At 40.2% G+C, this 24,814-nt stretch overlaps 2 protein-coding genes across 3 annotated transcripts in view; one reads left to right on the top strand and one right to left on the bottom strand.

Moving 5' to 3' along the window:
* The first annotated feature begins 689 nt into the window (after positions 1-689).
* On the top strand, positions 690-6,454 carry sspn (sarcospan (Kras oncogene-associated gene)). The gene is made up of 3 exons (XM_063912818.1): positions 690-1,136; positions 2,651-2,737; positions 4,306-6,454. The coding sequence occupies exons 1-3, from the start codon at positions 900-902 to the stop codon at positions 4,660-4,662; spliced, it is 681 nt and encodes a 226-aa protein (XP_063768888.1). The 5' UTR covers positions 690-899; the 3' UTR covers positions 4,663-6,454.
* A 4,038-nt stretch (positions 6,455-10,492) lies between these two features.
* itpr2 (inositol 1,4,5-trisphosphate receptor, type 2) overlaps positions 10,493-24,814 on the bottom strand; it is a 53,077-nt gene continuing 38,755 nt past the window's right edge. For both annotated transcript variants that reach the window (XM_063901443.1, XM_063901453.1), the window contains exons 49-57: positions 23,007-23,182; positions 22,755-22,919; positions 22,468-22,651; positions 21,003-21,083; positions 20,152-20,267; positions 19,822-19,987; positions 19,566-19,726; positions 13,458-13,619; positions 10,493-11,822 (exon numbers count right to left, since the gene is read on the bottom strand). In XM_063901443.1, the coding sequence (XP_063757513.1) occupies positions 11,742-11,822; positions 13,458-13,619; positions 19,566-19,726; positions 19,822-19,987; positions 20,152-20,267; positions 21,003-21,083; positions 22,468-22,651; positions 22,755-22,919; positions 23,007-23,182 (1,292 nt within the window). In that variant the 3' untranslated portion in view covers positions 10,493-11,741. The remainder of the gene's footprint in view (positions 11,823-13,457; positions 13,620-19,565; positions 19,727-19,821; positions 19,988-20,151; positions 20,268-21,002; positions 21,084-22,467; positions 22,652-22,754; positions 22,920-23,006; positions 23,183-24,814) is intronic.

The following is a 24,814-nucleotide window of genomic DNA, read 5'->3' as shown; positions in this document are numbered from 1 at the left end:
ACACGTGCATCGAGATTCTCTATTAATCTGAGGATGGGTGCCTCTCTCACCACTTTCAGTTTACTGTCTCTTTCTAAAAATGAATTACAATTTTTACAATTAGTCAACTTTGACTTATTGATTCGTCTAATCTCCTAAATCAATTAACAAATCTCCCAAAGATATTCAGGTCTTCCCAATTTCTGATATCATTCTTATAATAACTAGTGATACAAGTATGCACTTACATCAACATGTCTAACAAACTACAAGCGTTTTATAAATGACTCCAGGAAGTTAATCTGATTTTCAGTGACACCTGTTCCTCTCTTGTGAAAATTTACGGGCTCAAAAACACTAAAATCTGAGCCCCTGTAATGCTTTCACGCGCCTTATGATCACATTACTTCTTCCTGTAAGTCATGTGATTCTTTCTGGCTGGCAGCATATAGCTCTCTTGTGTAACAGTGCTGACGAAGAATGATCCAATCACTTGGGCTCTCAAATGAAGTGTGACCTCCTCTGTGCTGGCTTTTCATTAACTCATACCTGCTGATTTGCCTCTGTACTTTCCCTTTCTTGTCTTTATTGTAACTACAAGTAAAATCATCTCATTGTCGTATGTTGGAATCCCCCTTTTGGGACTTCCTGCCCCCCTTCCCTCCTCTTCCTTTCCTCCACAGTATGCTGCCTGCTCTATATGTGGCACTGCAGTCGCTTTAGGAATTCAGTCCAAATGTTTTCCATATTAGTTCAGAGCCTTCTCTGTTTCCAAATAGCAGACGAGCTGTGCTTATGGTGAGAGGAGTCCTTGGCAGGGAGGGGAAGGGAAGTTGAGAGAGACAGACGGCAGGCAGGCTTATCCACCCCAAACACTGAAACAGTAAAAGTCGAGCATACAAAACGAGAAAAGAGGAGAAATGGGGCAGGGGCAGAAAGGTTCCTTAGACAAGGAGGAAAAGAAGAAGAAGAAGAAGAAGACAGATGAAAGTCCAGCGCCAGAGGACGGCCATAAGTGCAGAGTCTGTCGCTTCCCTCTGCTCATCGCCCTGCTCCAGCTGCTGTTGGGGGTGGCCGTCACAGTCATGGCCTTCCTTATGTTGGCCATCAGCCCCTCACTCACGGCCCGGGAGACTCCACACTGGGCTGGAATCATTGTAAGCTCCGTCCTTAAGCTATAACATCATACACTACATCTACATGTTTGCATGGATCCCCACTAGTGATTCGCCTGCATGACCCTCAGCTTTGTCCCTCCTTGTGTTGTCCATCTTCGCCACACTGCACGTAAACACTGGCCTACTCAGCCAGACGTTCACTGAAGGCATGGGAAGTCACTCTTATTGTCATGTGCTAATAAATCTACATCTGTCATATTCATCTGAAGGCAAACATCTGAATCTGCAATCCGTTGCAGTCACACAAGCATGCTCACCTTCTGTTGTTTTTGTTGTATGTCATCAACATCTGGCCTAGTGTGACTAGCAAGCTAACTACAGCATGTCATATTGAAAGGGCTTAACTTCAATACAGAAAAATTAAAGCTAAGCTGAATGTTTTATTCAGGTTGATGTGTGTCATTTAAAAGCAATTATGAGAAAAATGCTTAGTTTTCTAAAGAACAGCTGAATTGTCTTAAAATTGAAACTTTTTTCAAATGAAATATTGTATGGAAGTTGCAGTTTAAGTTGATAAACTTAGGCGAGTCTGAGTGTCAGTTCAAGTTCAGGTACAGGCAAGCGTTGACAGTGGTTAAAAGTAGACATATTTAAGCCCTGGAAGTTTAGTCAATGTATTTGGAAGCACTGAGAAAAGGTGTCTCGACAGATAACATGTCACAAGCTAAAAGTAATCAAAGTGTCACACTTGAGTAAATCCGGTAAATGTTTCTGACAGTTAAAAAAAACACTTTAAAGTAAAACGAGGTTAACTGATAGAGATGTTTTAATATAAAAAGGCCAACATTGGGTAGTTTACTTATTATTATATTTGGAATAGGAATTAAGATTACATTTTTGTGATAGGAAAAAAAACGTGTTGTTCCTCTTTGGATCCTAGCTTATCACAGATGCCATCTGTCTCTCAAAAACATCCCTGGAGACCAACATCCCGAGGTAGATCCTCACGAGATTCAGCCAAGTGAAAAACACTGAGGTCATCAAGAACTTTCCAGAGAATCCTGAGTGCTTAAGAACCTGAGAAAAACATTAAAATAAGACGCTGCACGCCAGTCACAAGACTGCAATTGCACTGAAGAAATAGAGTGTAGTGTGTCCGTGTAAGAGGGGGAGAGAAAGGGAAAGCAATAGAGAGAGAGAGAGAGAGAGAGAGAGAGAGAGAGAGAGAGAGAGAGAGAGAGAGAGAGAGAGGGAGAGGGAGATGTAATCAGATGACAGCTTAGTGCTGAATCGTGCAATATTAAGAGATACTCATGAAACCCTAGGCACAAAATACTATCTTGAAAATTCTCATGTCTATATCAACACATACTGCACATCGTCTACATTTATTAGCAAACAGTGGGCATGTGAGCAAGCAAGATAGGATGGTTAAATACTCCAAAATGAGTATTATGTTGGTATTTACATTGCACTGATTGACATCATTGCACTCATTCCATTGCATGTCTTTTAAGCAAACATTTAAAATATCTTCTGATGTGTTGTTGCAGCTTTGTTTAGTTGCTATCGTGGGCTTTATCCTGTACTGTATCAATTACCACCCCGATGAGAGATCATCTACGCAGTTCATTGCCAAGGTGAGTGTATATACCCTGTTTGACATATTGTTTGCAGAAGTGGAAGTTACCATATCAGTTCGTAATGGACTACCTTTTGTAAAAGTCAGGTTCCTTTATTACTGCACAATAGGTCTCTTTGAAATTGACCAAAGGAATATACGGCAAAGTGTTCATTGCACTAAAAGTAATGATCAGGCAGGTCAACGCATCTTCTTTGCAGAGAACCAAGTTTAACTCAGTGAGAGTGTGTAATTGTAAGATGGCTGTTCCTACAGTAAGGAACTGCAACTTTAAATGAGAAAGAGAAAGGCATTAAGCTGCATTCTTGTTTAAGAGAGCTCTGTGGGGATTCCTGTGAGTGGATGAGTGCGTTCATTAATCCGACTTGATTTTACAGCTTAATTAGCCGTACAACATATGCAGTTGGAATTTCAAGGCAATTAAAATCAGTCCTCCATTGTTTGCTACTGAGAAATCGGTCCTTGGAAGCAGCAACCTCTTTTTTCCTGTCAGTCTCGCGTTTGCATACCAGGTTCAAATATGTTCATTGGCTGTGAAAAGAGGGCTTCAAAACACTTCAATGGTATTTTGCCTTAAGAACTGCAGCTAATTTGCAAAATGGTCTTTGCAGAAAGGCATGATAAAAAGCCAATTCCAATTGGGTATTCGTCGTTTGGTTTTACATTTTGAAGGTTAAAATGTCAGTGCCATGTTTCCAGTGTTAATTCAAACACCTTTTACCTAATGGCCTAACTATATTCTTCTTTTAAGTTAAAGATGTATGACTTTATAATCAGTTTGTTTATCAATTTCAATTTGCCCTTGAAGCAAGGCAAGCGAATTAAGGCAAGGCATACTCAAATTAATATAAATTGTGCTGCAACTGGAGACAATTCTGAAGTTAAGCGGTACTATGTTGACAGATGAAGATAACCCATTCAAAGTGTTCTAGGCGCACAGATGTACTGTAAACAATAACAATGAAAGTGCTGCCTCCTTTCAGTTTGTCTTGAAGTCAACATTTATATTGCGTTTAGTGAAATACATCATCTTTTCTATGCACATGCTGTCCATACATTTCCATCCAACCAACAATGCTCCAGATTTCACAGCTGTTCCAAAATGAACATGAATGATATTTCAAATCAAGCACCGCTCATCACTTGTATAATTCCATAAGCAGCATTTAACTGAGAGGAAAATACACAGGGCAAACGAGAGCTCCCGTTACATAAGCAAAGGATTAAGACAAAGGTTTAGTGTTATTGAGATTGTGCAATTGCATAAACAACACAAAGCCTCTGTCACATTTTAAAACTCTATTTTTTTGGCTCTGTTGTTCTCACACAGGGAGTGCACTGAAAGTGGGTAGCGGTTGTAGCTGCAGGGCAGTCTTGCATGTTGTGTGTCTCCTCTGCACATAAGAGCTGTACTCTGAGGTTCAGGCCATGCCTTGTAGTGTTGTCTTTGAATTGTGAGTTAATCACAAGGTAACAGAATAAAGCAGGGGACAGGGTTTTAGTATAAAGGTTTTCTGAACAAAGCTTGTAAGGCCTGACCTCTGACTTGCCCTCTGCCCTCCACAGCTTCTGTACTTTGTCCTGTGTACAATCGGCCTGGTCATTTCAGTGCTGGTTATTGCGTTCTCTGGACACCACTACTCACAGACCAGCAGCTTCGGCTGTCAGCAGGCGGTCGAGGACTGCGTGTGCAAACTGGATCAAGTTGACCCAATAGCTCGCACCTTCACCTATGAGGGAGTCAGTGACTGTGAGGAGATCACCGGAACCCTCACCCTCTACTTCCTGCTGCAGATGGTTCTCAACCTGCTCCAAGCTGTCTTGTGTGCCGTCGGTGCCTTCATCATGTGGAAGCACCGCTACCAGGTGTTTTTCGCCGGCCTTCAGATTTGCTCCCCCTCTTCCCAGTGGCAGAAAGTTTAACACAGCAATGACAAAATTCAGGGATGACTCCGTTCAGGGCATAGGGGAATACCATCAGCATGAGTGACGGAGACATTTGCCTTTTTGGTTTGTGCCTAAGCGTGTTTTCATTGATGTCAATTATATTCACCTTTTGTGATAGTTTTTCTATAATAGCTTTTTGCACACATTTTGTATACCATATAAGTAACACTATTTTTCCAGTTGCCAATGTTATAATGTAGATGAGGAGAAACAATACAAGTGGTCTGCTTTGAGAAGAAAGAAAATATGTGTCCTCTTTGTGACTTATTCATGATTCTAATTATCTGGATATGTACTGCTCATATGCAATATGTTGACAGATTATTGTCACAACACTGAAACCGCTTTAGTTAATTTGTTATGCACTTGACTCCAAAAAAGAACACGTATTCTTTCGGGTTTGAATGATTAAGAAACAGGCTTATAATTAGTTGCTATATTGACGCTTTAGGTCTCGCACTAAATTACTTTGTTGTCAAATTATGGTTTGCAAAATATAAATCACATGGCAGTGTTTTACACATTTCACATGTCAAATTGAGCTTTTACTGCATTATCAAACATTAGTAAGACATTATCTAAATAAAAAGTATATTATTGCTTTAAAATTAAAACATGTTGTATATATTGCTTGCTGTTAATACTGATAATCCTTTGTGAAAAGAAAAGGCAAAAGTACTTAAAGCTGATAGAAGAACCCCTGTGATACAAACAGTCCAATAAAATGCAGCTCCTGACAGCAGTAACACAAGCTGGGCAGTGTGCACTTCATGAGGCTGGATCCTGACTTGAACTGGGCTGTGGCTGTGAAGGTGGAAGCCAGGCCAGCAGCCAGCATGACTCAAACAGCCTGTAGGAGTCAAACTACAGCAGCCACAAAGGGAGGGGGAGAAGGGGCCGGGGTGAGGGAAGGGGGACTCAGACAGGCAGCTGGACGGAGGAAACTAAATCATCTTGCTGTGTTTACGTTTCAGGTTTTTCATTTTAAAGAACAGAAGGAGTGAAACAGCGACAAGATTTTAGCTTTTAGAATTTTATTTCCCCTTTGCAGACGGCTTTACTTTATTCTCACTCATCTCAGTTGGCGACTGAGGCTTGGTGCCTATACATGCTTAGGTTTCAAGGTTTCAAGGTTTTATTGGCCATATGCACAGCATGTACAACGTATATGTTGGCAATGAAAATCTTATGTCCCATGCTCCTCCAACAACTCAACATACATGGTGCAAATAAGATAAATAAAATAGCAGGGTTTCGGCAGAAAATAAGATGAATTAAGTGCTCGGAAGCAGAGTGTATTTACTGTGCAATGTTACATTGGTTTTGTCAAAGATGAAAAAAGGTTGATTTAATGAGTATGATGTAAAAATATTGTTTATTTTTTACAGAATGTGGTTTAAACAAAGAAGCCAATAAGCAAATATCATCTTTCAACAATGTCATACTTTTTTTGTGATGAATACAAATCTTTGTTTCAGTTAAATATGATTTATTTTGTCTTTTTCTGTCACCGCACATACACAGAAAGAGCCAATTCAGGTAACTTCACTCATTTATTGAATAAAAAGATTTGTTTTTGTTGTTAATTGTATTAATACTTGTAAAGACAAAAAAACTGAACAAGAACTAGAAAGCGTCTCCCACTGTGCTTCCTTATGTTAACATAAGGCCGGCATGTCCTTTAAACTGATAGGAAAATATTGTTAGAAACAAGAATTCACATAAATGAAGTTGTGAAAAATGTATGAAATAAAAATAATTCTCTCTAGATGAAGTGGAGTAAATATATAAAGCTGTATGACAGAAATACTCAAGTAAAGCAAAAGTCCCTCATCCTATTACTTAAGTACAGTATCAACTTCAACACATTATAACAAAATGTTTCAATCACTCTATATCAATCTACAACTATATAGTTCTTAATGTACCATTTATATATTTCTTCTTATGACTAATCTGTGGCACCACCAGGAGACAAAGGCGTCTCTGTCTGAGCCTGGCAGTGATTTACAGTGGTCATAACTGTCAATTTATTCAAGTTAACTCTGACTGCTCAGTTTTTTTCTTTACAGACATTATCAGAGTTGTTTTTCAGAGAGGATGGAGCTCCGTTTGACAATACTCAGCAGAGAATCACCAGGATAATAGATGTGATGAATTGCATTGAACATGATTTATTAATTCTGTTTAATAACGCATTTCACCCATTCTGCATCTACATCTAATGGTGGGCCGGTCATGTTGCAGTGTTTTCCATGTGATTTTCCAGTGTTTTCATGTTGATGCATCATGTGACTACAACAGGATCATCTCACCAGACACAGGAAGTCACATGCCAGTCATCACAGGGGCATGTTTATTTTAAAAAAAATGACAGTGGGAGAGAACTTCCTCTCTCTCCCCGCTCAGTCACAACTCTCTGTGTGGTCAATTGATCTTTCAAGGTAAAACACGCAGATTGATATCTGATGGTGGTGACGCTGCTGTTAGTCTTTACAACAGATTGCAGGAGACAGAAGATCGATATGTGTATTGACACAAAACATGAAAACTTTCACAGGAATTTGGAAACAACAAACTGAACTCTCATCCAGTTTTCTATTTAGCGAGCTATCACTGTCGATTAAATGTTTATGTCAACATGCTTACAGCCAGTTAAATATGCCTACAGTTCAGTTTACGGCAAGACACTAAAGGCAGGTCTATTTTTGCATTGAATTTTACAATACACATTTTTAAAGTCTGTTTTCTCAGAATAAGTTTTTTCTTATTCTGTGAGCAAGAGATGTCCACTTTAGTAGCACTTACATACACCAAGCATTCCAGTTTCATTCCAATAATAAGACAAAAGCTATAGGAGTGTCTTCATATATAATTTAATGCATGATTTAAATAAAATGCTAAGTACACTCTGTTTATGAAAGGATAAGAAGCAATATCAAAAATTCCTTCTGTAAAAGCCTTTGGTTGTATGTGAAAAAAGTGGATCTTTATCCGTTGACTTTATCCAATGTTCAGATTATCCAATGTTGTGTTAATGTAAGTTGTCATTGATAAACTTTTATGGTGATATCTACTCATGAATAGGTGACCCTTTTACCTGTAGTGTCTCCATACAGTTTACATGCATGACATTTCCTGCAAGAAGTCCTGTTAGTCCGGTGCTTTTAGTGCATCAGAGTCACATCACCTGACAAACTCACACTGCCTGCAGCCACAGAGGCGTTGGGACATTGCCTTGTATTTATTGACCTTCTCCGGGTGTTTTCTCACTCTTGCTACTGAACACACACAGGCTATGCACGTGACTGTGGTTTGCAAAGACATTTAAGAAGGTCTGTCTGATCCAAGTGTGTCAAAGTTAGTGTTCATAAAGTAAATAATACACCCCTCACTTGCATTCAAAAAGGTCTAAAGTGTACTGAGAGAATGAGAGGAAGCCAATCATGTTACGTTATTATTCCAAGGCCCATCCTAAGGTAATTTCAAATGTCCTTGTGATAAGTGGATCACAATGCTCAATGATTAAGAGCATTAAAAAGATGCAGTATGTTTAAGGAACTGTGCAGACGGAAGCAGCGCATGATTGATATAGTATCAAAATATGGAAATAAAACATTTGCGAGACAGCAATGACGGTCCTGGTACCATCCTCTCCCTTCCCTTCCCTCTGTGAGTCCAATACATTCCAGTATTGCTGCACTTTACCCTTCTTGTCTACGCATGACAGCTGCTCACCATTATGGCACTGCCTGAGCTAATTTTAATGGCTGTCACAGGCAGTAGGAGCAAATACAGGCCTGCCAGCGTAAACAGTGAACTAAAGCCAAGAAGGATGGGCCTCTCTGTAGAGGGTAAATGACAGGACAGGATAAATTACCTATTAGGCTATTTTGTGACTCGTCTTTCTTTCAAATATTTTACAAAAGCACAGACATACAGAAAAATCACCCAGCCACTGTTTTGAATGATCAATTTCCACATCATATTAGGCTACTAAATACTACATTGGGTCAACCAAAAAGGTGAAAGGATACGGCATGAAAGGATTAAAAACAGGCCTATAAAATGTTTCACAACTGAAAGGTTATTGCATTGAACCATATACATCTGCAACATAAAGGAAACCAGCTTTTTGTATAGACAGAAGCACTTAACAAGTTTTAAAACAGTGGATCCCAACCTTCTTATGTCTCATGTAGGTCTTCACCACCAGCTCTAGTCAGATGCAATTACAAAAAGTTGAGATGAATGGCTTCCTATTTTTTTTACCAACTATGCATGAGAAAGACCTACTGTTTTGAAACCTGGAAGTAATGGGGTCTTCAGCTTTCTGTAATCAATCTGTATGTTGTCCAAACAGTCTAATTAAGACGGATTTAATAGTAAAGTGTAACAAATAAATACCTCGCGAGGAGCATGTTGTGTTTACAAGATCCAGGATAGTTAATTCGTTAGTCTACAGTAACATGTTTGGTATCGCAGGAAGCTGAAAACTCCCAGCTTTCTAATGCAACTAAACGGTTAAAATGGTCTGCCAACTATTTCCCTAGGCACAAGATATTTTCGCACAAAAACGGTTAAATTAGTCAAGTCAAGCGTGTGCTGATGGTAAGTCACAGAGATCGTGACGTGATGTCGGCCATCTTAGTCAAGTTTGAGTGACGCTCACTGGTGGTTTTATTTAATTAGTTTTTTTGACGAATCTGTGGATTCCTCATCAAGCACTGTGGGGTCTGGCCTTCATCTATCTCCCTGTGTATGGTGGAGCTCCTAAGTTATATGTCTATATTTGTATACTGTGTGTATTGTTTCAGTAAATATCGATTTTCTTTTTTGGAGTATTGTGACATTGTAACATGGTTATATTGACATACATTGTTTTAAATTAAATAGTCAACATGTAAACCTGACTAGAGCCTTTTAGTGGAGTGATGGTTTCAGTTGCATCTTTATCCAAAGAAACTAAGCTATAAAGCTAATTTAAATCGAAATTATACTAGGTAAGATTAAAGCATTTCCCCCCTTTATGTATCTACCATAACTGTACCTGTAATATGAAGGTTTGTCTACAGTGGATTCACATTGATTATCTTGGAGACCAGAAATGTGTCATTGTTGAGCAATTCTGGATTTTTAAGTGCTTTATTTGTTTTAGGCAGTTTTTCTGGGGCTAGGGTTTGAGAGTTTGACTTCATTTAATATATTAAAGCAGAGATTGTTACAATAATTCTTCATTGCCGTCAAACTGTTGGTTGCTTGGCAGAAGCTAAACATGTAATAAAACTACCATGGCTATCTTTGTTATTAAGTGCTTTTAGCTGTGGATACGGCTGTCAAACATACACAATCTCTTATTTCTGTATTAAGATTACTTTAATTCAATTTAAAAAAGAATGTTACACTTGGATAACGACAAAGCTTATGAAGTAGACTGATGAAAAAACAAAGGTTAAATTCCAGAGTTGGGTATCTCTGTCCATCAGATCAGCTGTTAATTAGCTGCAATTAAATGCCAAGAGGCGCTTAACAAAAGCAGCACAGTGACGGCATGTGCAGAGAATCTGATAACTTTAATATTAGATGAGTACCCCAGCTGCATTAGCTGAAACATGATCCTGTCTGAATGAGGACAAGCCTTTGGCTCTGTCCTGTGCTGCCTTTATAGACAAGTACTGGTGTGAGTAAACTGAGTGTGGGTGTGTGCAGAGGGGGTCAAGGGGAGCGCTCATTCATCCTCAGCAACAACAACCAGGACTGAGGCACAACTATGTTCGAAATAGGCTGACTCAAAGCACATTGAATGATTTTGTTACAAATTTATTACAACAACCAACCACATAAAATACCTTTTTCAATACACTTGTTTAAACAGAAAGTGTCATAGGACAGTTACCATCGAGAGCTCACTTGTAATCTGCCATTAGTTTGTGCAAGTTAAAAACGCAAGTTCAGACTTAATCAGCTGCAGTCCAAGAGACACCTGTGAGCATGATTTACACAAAAAAAGTAACGTTTTAAGAAAAAGTAGAAGAAGAAGAAAAGAGCAAATCCAGTAGATATGACAGTATTAGCTGACATCTCTATAGAAATAAGTATGTTCATTTGTAACAAAGAACTGTAAGCTCCCTATCTTCTGTCATACTACATTATGTACCAATACGGTTTTAAAATCATTTCAAGTAAGTTCTGCAAAGGTAATAATTATTTAATTATTATTTAATTCACATTAAGTTATATATATACTCTGTAGAAATCTATTTAAAAACAAGGCAACTGAAATGGAGCAGCAAATGCATTTTTACCACAGAGCAGAGCATGCAAAAAATACCCCCACCCAACTAACCAAATTTTCCAGTTAAAGGCTTAGACTTTTGCACTTTTCTTCTTCAAAAAGTGCACCTTCAGCAGATGCAATTTACTGTTAAGAAAAGTTCATTAGTGAGGCAGCATCATATTTTTTTCCAAAAGGCAAAAATAATACTCCAGTTATGAACCGTAAATATTCTCATAAATACAATCAGAAAACTAAAAAAGGTAAAGGGAAGAATACTTAATGTGTGCACACACATACACACACTCTTCCCCTGAAGGCATAAACAAACCCAGTTTCTCAAAAACCTCCAATCACAGATTGTGCGGCTTATGTGTCCGCTTTCTGACACATCAGCACTGAGGACAATCTAGGAATGAGATGTGACCATCCGCAGACCTAACAGCACTTAACCATTAACTTTACCTTAACATTTCCCTCGACCTCTGTCTGGCACAATAACACCACACTGGCAGATGTGTGCTGCGGCTGGCCAATCATTCACAGAGCTCCTCTGTACGAGGGTGTGTACACACGGCCAGTAAAGCCTGCTGCTAGCTGCACGGTGAGAACATAAGGTAGTTTGTATCCCATAAGGCAGTCATTGTTTCATAGAAAAGGCACTGTGTCAAAAATGATGCGTCAACACTTGCTGCCCTATTGCATTTTGACATCAATAATCTGAGCACATGTTTTGTTCTGAAGGCTGAAGTGTGTGTGTCCTGTTTGAGCCTTGAGCCCCTCAGTGGGCATTTGTGTGATGGTTGGGCTGAGGAGGACCCAGGAACCCGAGCCTCTGCTTGTTCTTCCTCTGTTCTGTCATCTGTGGAGGATAGAGAGTTGAAAACAAAATCAACCTTGAGTGGCTTTTAATCTGCATGTTGCATACACATGATTTGCAAACCTGTATTTGTGTTATTTTTGTTCAAGTGGGCACTTTATTATGCAAAACACATGTTCCCACTATGTTCACACATAATTATTACATTCCAGCGGGAGTGTTTATCTTTGTGAGCTAGGAGTGCAGGTAAAATGGGAATACATGGAGTTAAACAAAAGGGAATACATTCAGTTGGACAAAAAAATAATCATATTGGGCTCATTAATTAAAGAACTAAAGCTTATTAAGCAGTGTCACCATAATTGTTGGATGGCAAAAGGACTCACACAGTCATTTCAAATACTGAATTTTACCATTAATTTCAAATAACCTTTTTAACGTTGGACTAATATAGAAGAGATATTTCCTCTTCATGGTGGTCCATTAATTGCTTCATTCAATCACTGGAAACTAATGTCTCTTCTGAAAATAAATTAGAGGACACTGTCATGTGTTGTGCAGAACAGTGACCTGCATGTTGGCTGTTGTATAAGTGTGGTGGGGAAGTTTCATGAATCATAAGCGGCTGGTTTCTCAGATTCATCACATTTGCAGCGGTTTCAGTGCTAACGTCATAAATGAAGAGAACTGATTTTGTCCACCCCAAAATGTAATGCAATTCAAGGGAATCCATTACGCTGTGCAGAACCCTTAAACCCACACAAACAAATAGCAGCACAATCTGAGCTGTGAGAGTGTAAAGACCCGAGGTCAGCAGAGGTTGTAATAAGGGAGGAGCTGCAGGAGCACTTTCCACCCAGTCAGAAACAGTGTGAGTTGAGCTGGTGTGAGACCTTGTGACTGCAGAGCTGCGGTTTGGCCTGCATACTCTCTCTCACCTCTGAAAACCTCTGTTGACCAAAAAGGGTGTGCCATCCTTGCTAAACCCATGACTACATATTAGTCAGTAAACACCGCTAAAGCTAGGTTGGAATAATAAATGGGCTGCAGAAGCTACAGATTTAAAGATAAGGTGTCAGTGTCTTGCTCAAGGGCACTTCATCTGCACACAAACTTAGTTGTTACAGTAGCAACCCGAGGATCCCAGGCAGCAGGGAGGTGTTACTGACTGAGCTGCCTGCTGAGGCCAACAGAGGTTGTTTTTTTGTTTATTGGAGTGTGATCCTTCCCCAGTAGGAGCTGTTTTCACACATCTGGAAGGAGAGGAACAAGCGCAGGCCTGTGACTGCAATCACATGCAGGGGAGGCAGGTGATGAGAGTGATCAGTCACACTGCCGCAGCAGAGCTAGTCATCCAAGCAGCCAGAGGCTCAGTGGCAACAATCAGTCGCGATGATCTCTGACGTGATAATCACCTATCGTGCTGCATTCAGGAGCATCGAGGGTCTGATATTATCCATCTAGGCTACTGAGCTAAATAAAGATATGCATTGCATGCCTCTTTAGTGTGACCTCTTGCCCTGCAGTGTTATAGGGCAAAAGGAGTCTCAAGGTCAGGTAGCATGTGGATCTCACAGCATAGGTTAAAACATTGTGTTACTATGAGAAATCCTTTTATTGAAACAGGAAGACTTTTTCCCCCACAGCTTGAAAAATTGGCCTGAAGTGGTACTGTACCTGTTCCTTTAGCTCAGCCAGCTGGCCAGACAGCTGAGACACCAGAGTGACAGTGCTGTCCAGTTTGTCCTGCAGAGAGCGCATCTCATTCTGCTCGTTGTCTCCCTCGCTGCTCACCAGAGAAATCGCTCTCATACGGGGGAACCACTCCAAGTTCTTCTCCTGGGGGGAAAGAGGGAGAGATGGGATTTGAGAGAAGCAGCAGAAAGGTGAAAGGCAGAGAAGGGCTGAATTAAAGCTGACTCAGGAGGTCAGAGAGGCGGCGGCAACAGCATGTTGGCACAGACAACGGCAAGGAGGATTTCCATTGACGTGCAGGGAGCATTACAAAGCTGAGGACAGTGTGCAGGAGGAGAGTTAACAGAGAGGTATTGGTAATTAGAGACAGGTGTAGAGGTTTAATATTAATCATTTCATCAGAATGGATGCTGCTCTCTGTTTCGTGCTTGACGTTGTAACGTGTTTTAAGCAGCACTGCTGTCTACTTAGGGATAGCAGTCACTAAATGAGCAGTTACTGGCATTTCAATTCTCACCCACTCCAAGCACACTAATGATGCAGGAATGAGTCACTGCCGTCTATCAAGGAAACAACTGGGAATATAGTGTTATTAATATGTGTGTGTTCATGCCATCATGTAAAACTGAGACTTTCAGTTTTTCTGTACTTCCATCAGGGCAGGGGACAGAAAAAATCATCTGCAGCAATGCCATGAAAACACTGTGAGGGAAACAAACCTATGGCATTATATAATAGACTTAACTGCGTCTGTGTTTGTACATGTGTGGGTGTGTGTACTGTAGCCGTGCATCTGCATGGATATGTATGTACATAGCAGCCTGAGAGCAAGAGTGTGTGTGTTTTAAAACACACATGCTCTAGAACGGGAGATAGGTTTCACAGAGACAGACTGCCACCAGCTGATCTTATGTAATATTTCTCTGCCAGCTCTTCTAATAAAAATGACTTAAAAAAGGTGCCGAGAATGGGATTTGACTGGCACCACATTAAGCCCAGTAGGAGGAGTGAGGTATTCTCCCACCCACTCTTATATAAGAATAGATTACAGGGGAAGAAACACTGATCAGTGTGTAAGACGCTGGGGAATGAGAAGAAGACATGAGGAGATTCTGAGGGTAGAGAGGAAGGTGGGGTGGTGGGGTAATTTTTTTTTTTGTCCTTAATTAATGTTTATCACACATTGCCAAATTTAGCATTAACAGACGTGACATATCATGGGACTGGTGTTCCATTTCATAAGCAGAATCAGGAACATAAGTTTAACATTACCACTAACAAACTCTTATAATCTGGAAAATTGTAAAAACAAAATTAACATTTTGTTCTTGGCAATAATATGCAAGGCATGTATAACACACAATAGGAATAGAAATGCACTTTAAAGCAACTGTAAAAGTTTACAGTAGATGAAAACTTGGAACAAAACCATATCTTATTTCAAACTTAACTTTTCCACTAGCACGTAGTATGTATACTATCTTTATCTAGGATTAAAGGACTAATGTCACAGCAGGATCTAGAAAAACCTTGTCCATGCTTTTATCTTCAGTAGACTGGACTACTGTAACGGTGTCTTCACAGGTCTCACTAAGAAATCCATTGCAGATTCAGAACGCTGCGGCTCGAGTCCTCACTCACACTAAGAGAGTGGATCACATCACTCCAGCTCTGAAGTCTTTACTCTGGCTTCCTGTCTGTCAGAGAATTGATTTCAAAGTTCTGCTGCTGGTTTATAAAGCATTGAATGGTTTAAGCCCTAAATATATTTGTGATCTCCTGCTACATTATGAACCATACAGAACTCTCAGGTCTTCTGGAACGGGTCAACTTTCTGTCCCCAGACTTAGAACTAAACCGCTGCTTTTAATTGAACTGATGTTATATATCTGATATTGCACTGTGACTTTTATTCATGTATTTTATACCTGTTGTGTTTATTTCATTCTCTTTGCTCTTAAATTACTGTTTTTAAATGCCCTTTTATAATGTGTTTATGCTGCACTATTTTTTATTGCTCTTAACGTCTTTCATGTTTGTAAAGCACTTTGAATTGCCTTGTGTTGAAAGATGCTATATAAATAAACTAGCCTTGCCTTGTCTTCCCTTGCCTATTCAGCTCAAAATCGAAGACTGGAGGGTGGGGTGAAAACTGTTTACAAATTCACATTTAATTGTTGCTAAGGGGCTTACCATTTACCTATACCTACTAATATTACGTAATCTTTCTTACACTTTTTTAATAAATTGTGTATGTTTTCTACTGCATTTGCAACTGTTTAAAACTGGTTGTTACTTCAAACATACTGGATCGAAGCCAGATGGTCAGTGGGGTCGAGTTATGATGAAATCTTAAAGTGAAGATACCACATTGGCCCTTCTGCAGTAATCACCCAACTGAGAAAACGTTCAGATGTACATACATGTGTATATGCTGCTCTGAAGAAGAAGAGGTATTTTACGTCTTTACTACCCTTTGGTAATTTTCAACACTTTAAACACTCGATCACTTTTTCCAGTGTACAGGCTAAGCAGTTACACTGATTAAGGATGACTGCTGAGCAACTCGGTATGAATCGAGTCATTCTATAAGAACAGCCTGAGAATCTCAGGCTAATTCGGGCCTCAGGCATCGGGGTGGGGGGGGGCAGTAAAATTAAAATAAAAGTTTCTTTTTTCACAGCAAAGACTGTGTTAACTCAAAGGCAAAGATTGATTGTCACTAAAACCCAGGATTATGATGCATGTTTTTTCATGTTGTCCATAACTGATGAATTAAGTAACCTGAACGATTCAATAAAAGGGACCTAAGAGACATCATTATTGGTGAATACAATATCGTTTTTGAACTAAAGTCACTCATGTCGGCTGAAGCATCATCTCTGCTTTAATGATATAAAGTTAAGCAGTGACTGTACAGAATTGGATCTACCCTGCTCACGTTTTGTTGCTGCTCATTAGACTGTACAGTAGTCCACTGTGTGCTGCACTGACTGAATGACTCAAGGCTTTAGTGTTGCTTCACTGATCCATTTAAACACCTCAGTGAGCATGGATTTACAGACATTCATGTGCTTCTCACTCTGCTATCGCCATAGCGCTGGTGTGTTTCACCACGTACTTGCTATTTACTGTACTACAGTGCCAACCAAAAGCTAAGGTCTGTGCTGTAAACACACCGAACAACATCAGACGACACAAATTCAAAGTCACGTTCAAAGCTCCTTTTGTAGTTGCTATTTATCTTACCCACTACTTGTTGTGTTTTAAAAGTTTGATATGACAATATTATAATCTATGTCCCAGGTTGCTTATCTCAAACTCCATACATTGATTACTTCTAACAGGAAGTTGTGATAGTCTTAGAGAGTAGTGAGACCATCTTATTTGTAAATAAACTTGAATTGATGTATTTTTTGTTAATTATCTTTAGCTCTGGTATCAATGTACTGCTTGTTATAGCCTCCCTTTACCTTCAAAAAAATATATTGGATTTTAATTAAATATAATCTTTAAGCTCCCTGGTTTTTGGTTTGTGCCCACAGTAACACACATTCATCACTCAGCTGTTGAATGATGTACCGTAGCTTTACAGCTCTGAACAACTTCAAAGATACAGAAGAGTGTCAAGAGATGCAATGACACAGAGAGTCTACTAGACAAGTCTGCAGATAGTATCACTTAACACAGTCACCAGACACACACTGACACATACACAAGCTCTTCAACTGAGTAGTTTCTAAAGAGCCACAGTCCTACTACATTTTATGAAGCAAAATCTGACCTCTGACAGAAACAAGTACCTTTTCTATTCATATAGTAGCTATTTTGTTAGAGATAACATGTAAAGTAAGTGAAGGATTCCTCACGTGACAGTGACAGTGACTGTGTGTGTGTTTGTGTGTGTTGGAGAGGGAAAAGGACAGGAGCGCACGTGCCAGGCAGGGCTGAGCTATTAGCAGGCCACTTGAGAAGGCTTATGTAACAGCGCTGTGCTGCTGCAGTACCTGCTAGGCCTGTAGTCCCCGTCATAATTTTACACACAAACACCCACACACTAATTCCCATCCACATGCACAGCACACCAACAGAACAGACACTCAGTGTAACGCGATCCTACTCTTTTGCTTGGCACCACATCACTCTATTCTACCCTACCAGATGCACTCATTATTCCAGTCAGTGTGTGTGTGTGTGTGTGTGTGTGTGTGTGTGTGTGTGTATGTGTGAGGTCATCGGGTTTCAGCTCTTTTCCATCAAGGAGAGGGGAGGGCAGAGTTTTTATTAGGACAGTAGCTTCATGTTGAGCAGTCGGCCCCAAAACTGTCGTGCAGTGTTGCAGGAGATTACTACAAAGACGGAGCTTAACAAGTGGAGCCCTAAACTGCTAACTTCACTCAAACACACACACACACACACACACACACTTATCCCCACCATAACATAAAGTAAAACTTCTGGCTGGGCTTGGAGAGGGCAGACGGTGCAGCATCACAGACTCCTATACTTTCTAGTTCAACAGTTTTGACATTACAGCTTCTGCTATTGAACCAAATCTCTCTTTCATCCAGAATCACTGTGTGTGAGTTAACTAAGAATCTGAATTCAGCCTTTGCACATGGAATCAATATATTTTGAACAGCTTCATGTACTTTTTGTAATTCCTATTACTTACTTGACGTCCATAAACTTTGCTGCATATCCAGATTTAGATGAAGTATGTTTGAATAGCTTATGTTGCATTGCATTTCTGCCGGGTGAGGTTGCTTCAGTCTTTATTGTATTGTTCATGTTCCTTGTAGTGTATTCCATGTATGTATTAATTAAATGTATTTGAATTTTGGGATAAACCTTGTTGGATGCTGATGATTGGTTGTCTTTACTTTAAAAAATGTTTTTCTTTGTCAGCGAGTTGTGTTGTAGATTTGAGCTTTAGGATTGCTTTGCTTTTAAATGAACTTGCAATCAGGTGAAGTTTTACCAGAAACCATCACTGTAAATATCGTATGTACTGCAAATTGAGAGCCTGTATAAACAAATAAACAAAAACAAGAATTTTAAGATTTTTGGAGGCTTCAAAATAAATTCACCACTTAATGAGAATCATTAAAAATTCACTGTCAATTAAATAAAGTACCAAAATGGACACAAAAGTGGGTTCAGCCCATGTTTCTTTCAGTGTGTGCTTCTGCTCTGCAGCACTTTAGGAGGTGTTTATATAATTTGCTGACTCATTACCTCATCACACAGTGATACCTTGGCCTCGCATCAGAGAGTCGACCTGTTGGAAGACCTGCTGATGCATATTAATTCAATGTCTGTCACCTGTTTATAATGCAAATTGCTCATTATTACGCCGCCATTCTTATGCCCATCATGGCCAAATGTTAATCACAAAATGTGCCATTGTGCTCTGAGGCTTCATTTGAATCCATTAACCTAACGGCAACACCTTTAGTTACCCTTACATCCTTCAACTTCTTGTCTGTGTGTCACTGCAGCAAGTTGGTGCATTGATGATAATAGAGCAGGACTGGGTTTAATTACTATTTAACCACACTGTCTCCCAGCAGGTTAGGAGCTCAGCATAGCGAAGACTACCTGAGCACAGAGAGCCATCTCTCTCCAGCGGCAGGGGGGAAGAGAATAAATTGGGATGCTTGGCACAGGCTAGAGGCTCAGTCTCATTTTTCGATCGTTCGTCTGCTGTACAGGCTCACGCATTTCTAGCACACAGTGCAAGTCTGCAAAGGGAGCAAGGCTCCAAAACTTTAAGACTCTAACTCTGAGACATCTGTATGCTGTCTGCCGCGCCTCGCCAGAAAATATGAATTAGGGCGAGAAAAGAATGTGTTTGTTTGTCCAAACGTTCATGGAATAATAAACAAATCACTTTGGTTTGGTTTTATGTACTTGTGTGTCATCTTGATAAAATGTGCAGTCGCATATTACTTTTAACACTTGCAAACACAAAGAATAAACTGCTCTAATGATCGAGCAGCTTGTGGGATCAAACTTTTAGGAGGAATAAAACATGTATTGTGTAACAATTTCCTGTTTGTGTGCTGCATGCTTGTTTTGTTGACTGACCCCTATCATCTGGGCCACGTAGCTCTCAGGGCCGGTGTACTCGGTCGGATCCTTCACCTTCACCAGAACCAGGAAGTAAAGGTAGTGCCACATGTTGTGTTCGGATTGAATGTGCTCCTCAAAGGACACCGTCTTGTTATCAAATTTGTCTCTCTCCAACCCTGCAAGAGATTTGCTTTGTTTTACACAAGGTATTCCAAACATATTTCACTGTCATTTGCATACAGTGTTGGGTGAAACACATAGCTGTACACACCACATATGAAGCAGGTGGTTTTCAGGATCTCCTCCTTCCTCTGTTTTTCACTTCTCAAGTCAGCGAAGGTGTCGATGATAACACCAAAGATGAGGTTAAGAACAATGATAATAACGATGAAGAAGAACAGAAGGTCGTAAACCACCCGGGCTGCAAACAGAGGCTCCTGTATGTTGCAATTAAAAGTGGAGTGAGTGAGGGCATATTTTAACTGTCAATAGCTTCAACAGAAGCTACTGCAGCAGTAATGTATGTATAGTTCAAATTATAAAAAAAGATAATGTGATAAGTAGAAACACTTCATTCATGTTCATTTGTAAGCCTTTTTACCTCTTTGGAGGGTCTCCTGAGGATGTCTCCCACGCCTCCTCCATTACGTAGTCCCTGGTTCAAAACTGTGATTATACACATGAGCAGTGTGTCGCACACCCGCTCAGTCCCATCGTCTATAACCAGACACACATAAAGAGAGACAAAATGCTTGAAAACTGGACAGAAGGGGGAAATGTGCATTATTGGCTTCTTAATATCTACATTTGAGTAAGAATAAAATATTTAACACGAACATTCAAGCTCAGGAAAACACAATCTGACCTATTTCAGAAAATTATCACACTTTGATAACTGACTGATAATAAAACACCTTGTGAGTTGAAGAGCTGATAATGATGTGACTAAAGATCATGTGGATACCTTCAACTCACTCCACTCCTCAAATGTGAGAAAACAGTAGAACACTTTAACCTCAGTAAACTGTTATTCATATCTCTTATAAAATGTACTTTTATTCTAAGTAGAAAAAGAGTTTGACTGCTGTGAAGACAGAGGGGGTAGAAGATGCGAGATCACGTGCGGCCTCATAGTACAGGTGACCGAGGTAGATGCAGGAACACAAACAGGAGAGTGAGTCACCCCTCTGCCTCATCAAGTTTCTTTGTGTGCACTCGCTGTTTGTGTTTGTGTGTGTGTGTGTGTGTGTGTGTGTGTGTGTGTGTGTGTGTGTGTGTGTGTGTGTGTGTGTGTGTGTGTGTGTGTGTGTGTGTGTGTGTGTTGAACTGATTACTGTGGGAGTAAAATACACACCCACACCTTGATGAAACCCCAAAAAATCTTTGAACATGTCCACTCAGCAGTTTATTATAAGAAGTCAAATAAATTATAATAATTTATACAAAACTTACCAAGATCAGATTGAAGTGTTGAAACGGGGCAGCCATCACATGAGCCAGCAACTTCATCGTTACTCAATAAATCCCCTTTTCCTTTTCAAAGAGAAAAATACAAAAGAAGAGGAAATTATGTGAAGTTGATTAATGAATAACGATTACTTATAAAAGAGAAAACATGATTAAATTGTGCTCCGGCATTAAAACTTCTTCCTGCTAATTTTCATTAGCTCCGGTAAAAAATCAGTAAGAAAGATTTAGTCAGACATTATGTAAACTGAGGCGGCAGCTGCTGGGTGGGCGGCGAAGTGTTGCTGAAAAAACCTGAACAAATCATTTGCACATCGGTAAAGCCCCGAGCAGCAGAAGAGCTGTGCTCGAGTGTGACGGAGAACTGTACACCTGGGCCAGTGTCAGCAAAGGGGCTTTCTTTCCTGACAGGCTGGAGGACAGAGGGCAAGGCTGGGAGACAAGAGGAAGAGGAAGAGAGGGGGGGGCAGAGCGACTGATGTCACAGCCTCGATGCAGCAGCAGTGTGGACAGGGTGCTCTCGGCTTTGATAGAGCTCTTTTTGTGCCTGTGCTCACCCCATAGTTCACAGAGAGACAAGAGTGAGCGAGGCTGGTTACATAAGCCACCACTGCTCTGCCTTGTCTGCCGAACTCTATTCAGCAAAACACAGGATGGCGTGGCCACCAGGTTATGCAACAGGTGCACATGTGCACATGACCGTTGGAGCAGTGTGCCCAAACTCATTAACACACCCACGCTCTGCACAGTGTTTTCAAAACATGTGCCTGGGTGTGTATATACAGTACACCGTACATATCCAACACGTTTTATGTGGTCATTGTATTCAGAGCGACATTATTTCTAACAGAAATCTAATTTAAAAAAAGGAAGAAAACCTAAAACTTAAAGTTATTGTGAATGTTAAAGTGTCGGATGTACCGTGTTTAGACTGCCCAGACTGCTGCTTACCTTGTATTTTGCAGGAGGTTTGAAACTTATTAACTTCTCAGATTTACCATGAGTAATTGAGACGTCTGGGGCAGAAAAAGATCAACAGACAGACGTTTATGAGAGCATGGTAAAAGAGTGTAGATTCGGGACATGTTCAGTTTAACTAAGGTTAAATTCAGGAGGAGATCAGCCTCAAAATCACAGAAAATATACAAAAATAGAAATAAGTATAAAGTCACGAGCACTCGTAATTCTGTCTATTTATGTTCAAAGTATTTAGGAGTCATTTGACGCTGTATGGACCTGACACAAGGGGGAATTGTAAGACTTTATCAGGAACATAGCAACTATATGGGCAGTGAATATTAGAGGTTTTTTTTGCAAAGACAAGAGTTAAGCTCCACCAGGTGTCAGGTAAAATATAGAAACTGTTCACGATACGATGTTTGTTCCCTTTACTCTGCGTGGCACAGTTAAGAATCACCTAGAGTGTTCTAACAGGTTAGGAAGTTCTAACCTGGTGCAGGAAGACGGTCAACTTCCATGCGGAAGTCATCCTTGAGGAAAAGGAAGCCGATGATAGAGAAGAAGTAGACGAGGAAGATTGCCAGAACAGCTGTCAGAATAATAGAGCGACCATTCCTCGTCACACTCTTTATCACGTTGAGCAGCGTCTCCTCTCTGATCACCAGGTCAAACAACTGTGAAAGGAAATCAACATTAGCAACCGTTTATATCTAAAGTGCAACGCTTATCAATCATTCACACTGTAATGGAACTGAAAGGTTTTGAGACATTTCTTACCAAAAAGCTGTAGAAGAACTCGTGCACAAAGAGACCCAGGACGCAGATGATGGCATAGCCCAAATGGTAGATGAAGAGCATGTCCATAACTACTGCTTTGTAGCCTCGGGTGAATGTCCCCTGGTTTCCCACAAAGCTTACAAGAAAGACCAACTTGTTGAACAGCTGAAAGGGAAGAAAACATGCATAAAGATGCTTGCTTTGATGTGTGGAATGACATACATGGACATTTCCCCCAGTAACACTGCTTACATTGACAGCACCCAGCAACAACAGAGCAGGGGCGAGGCCCATAGTGTAGATGGCACGTAGAATGAGGGAGACGAGGAAGAACAGGATGCCCAGCGGCTTGGGTAAAAAGGCTAGTAATGAGGTAAATACCCCCAATGCCACCCACAGCGAGATATTCCAAAAGGGGGACAAGGTGCCTGGACAGAAGGAAAAAGGCAGAATTGAAGGTAGCACACATCAGTGCTCTCAAACATTGTTGAATTTCTCTCATGAATTATTCACCTGAGGTAAGAGCTTAACTTAGCAAAACAGAACGAGAGGCAACACTTTAAAATGTCAAAACAGTGGTCCGCAGGGACGCTCAGCTTCATCACTCAAAACTGCTTTTTCAGTTCGCACTGTAAACCCTCGAACTGAAGCTAAGGATCCTTTATGAAACTGCAATGTCCTGAATATTTAGTGATTAAAAAAGGCTTTTTCAGCGAAACACTTAAATAAGAGAAAAACAACATTTGAGCACACTAAAACACAGAAAACGCATTTTGCTACCATCTGTGTTTTATCTTGAAAAGCCCCAGATCGTGACTGATATGGATGGTAATGTGACATATTAAACAACACCTGAATGCACCTGACCTATACTGCAGATTAATGCCATATAAAGACATGGAAGGGGGAGTAACCAATTAGGCCCTTTACAAAAAGTCACTAAAACCACCTGAACAAGAGGCCAATAGCTTGTGCCACATTGTACAATGTTGATAGTTTGCCTCTCCTTTTACATGGGCTTGCACCTCCCACACTGAGTCAGTTCATAATATGGACATCACTCATCAGGGAAACAAGGGCAACTACTAGAGGGGAATGCTTCGGTACAAAAGAGACAATCAAAGTTTGGGTAAACAGTTGTCTCAGTCAAGGCCACCCACTACCTGAAAAGTATTTATTTTGAAATAAGAAAGCACTATTTACTTAACCTTTACCATATCTTAAGAGGTGGCACAGCAGACCTGCTTTTATCGATGTTGTGTTTGTTATTGTATTGAATGTAGTGTACTGAATTGTCTGCTGTTGGTATGTGGTGATGGCTGGAGAATTGTATTGATAACTCCTTTGATATGAATATCCTCCACAGGCACTACGTATGAACATTAGCTGAATAGCATTCTCTGGCATTGTGTCATGTATGTGTTAACTGAGATGTTGATAAGTGTGCACATTCCCATGTAAATAAATAAACAACAGCAGTGAAAAATAATAATATGTTTCTTAAGAAGGCTCTGCACCCCCACACAGTTCATTTCAGTTAACCTGACTGATATAACCTCAGGGTGAATTTGTGCAGACCGACAACAAGGCATCACATGAGGTGAATACCAATAAAGATGGTTAAAGTTTAAGATGTCCCACCTCAACATGGGAACAAGAAAGAAAAAAAACTGGTACTGCGACTGATTAGCGCCTTCAAACACTCACGACCTCAGGTGACAGAGCCAAGAGGCGTTTTCAAATGCAATCACACAATGCAATGAAGTCCTGAAAGCAATAGGACTTTTCAAAGCAGATACTTTGACCAGTCATAGACAGTTGGAGAAGCCTAGTCACTATAGTCTAACAATGTCTTGGATCTATTCAAGTGTCCTAGCCAGTCAAAACAGTCGGTTCATCCTGAAACCTTATTTGGCTATGTCGTTTCCCTCACTAGCTTCTCCTCCTAGGACAGAGGAGTCAGGTATAAAATGGGATGTCCTCGTTCAGTCAGGCATCACTTTCGAATTAGGTCCTTAACTAATAGCGTGTGTACAGTTTTATCACCTGTCACTTGAATT

This window comes from Eleginops maclovinus, chromosome 2, assembly GCF_036324505.1.
Source record: "Eleginops maclovinus isolate JMC-PN-2008 ecotype Puerto Natales chromosome 2, JC_Emac_rtc_rv5, whole genome shotgun sequence".
Lineage (NCBI taxonomy): Eukaryota > Metazoa > Chordata > Actinopteri > Perciformes > Eleginopidae > Eleginops > Eleginops maclovinus.
Note: the sequence above shows the minus strand (reverse complement) of the source record. Positions and strands in the feature narration are given on the sequence as shown.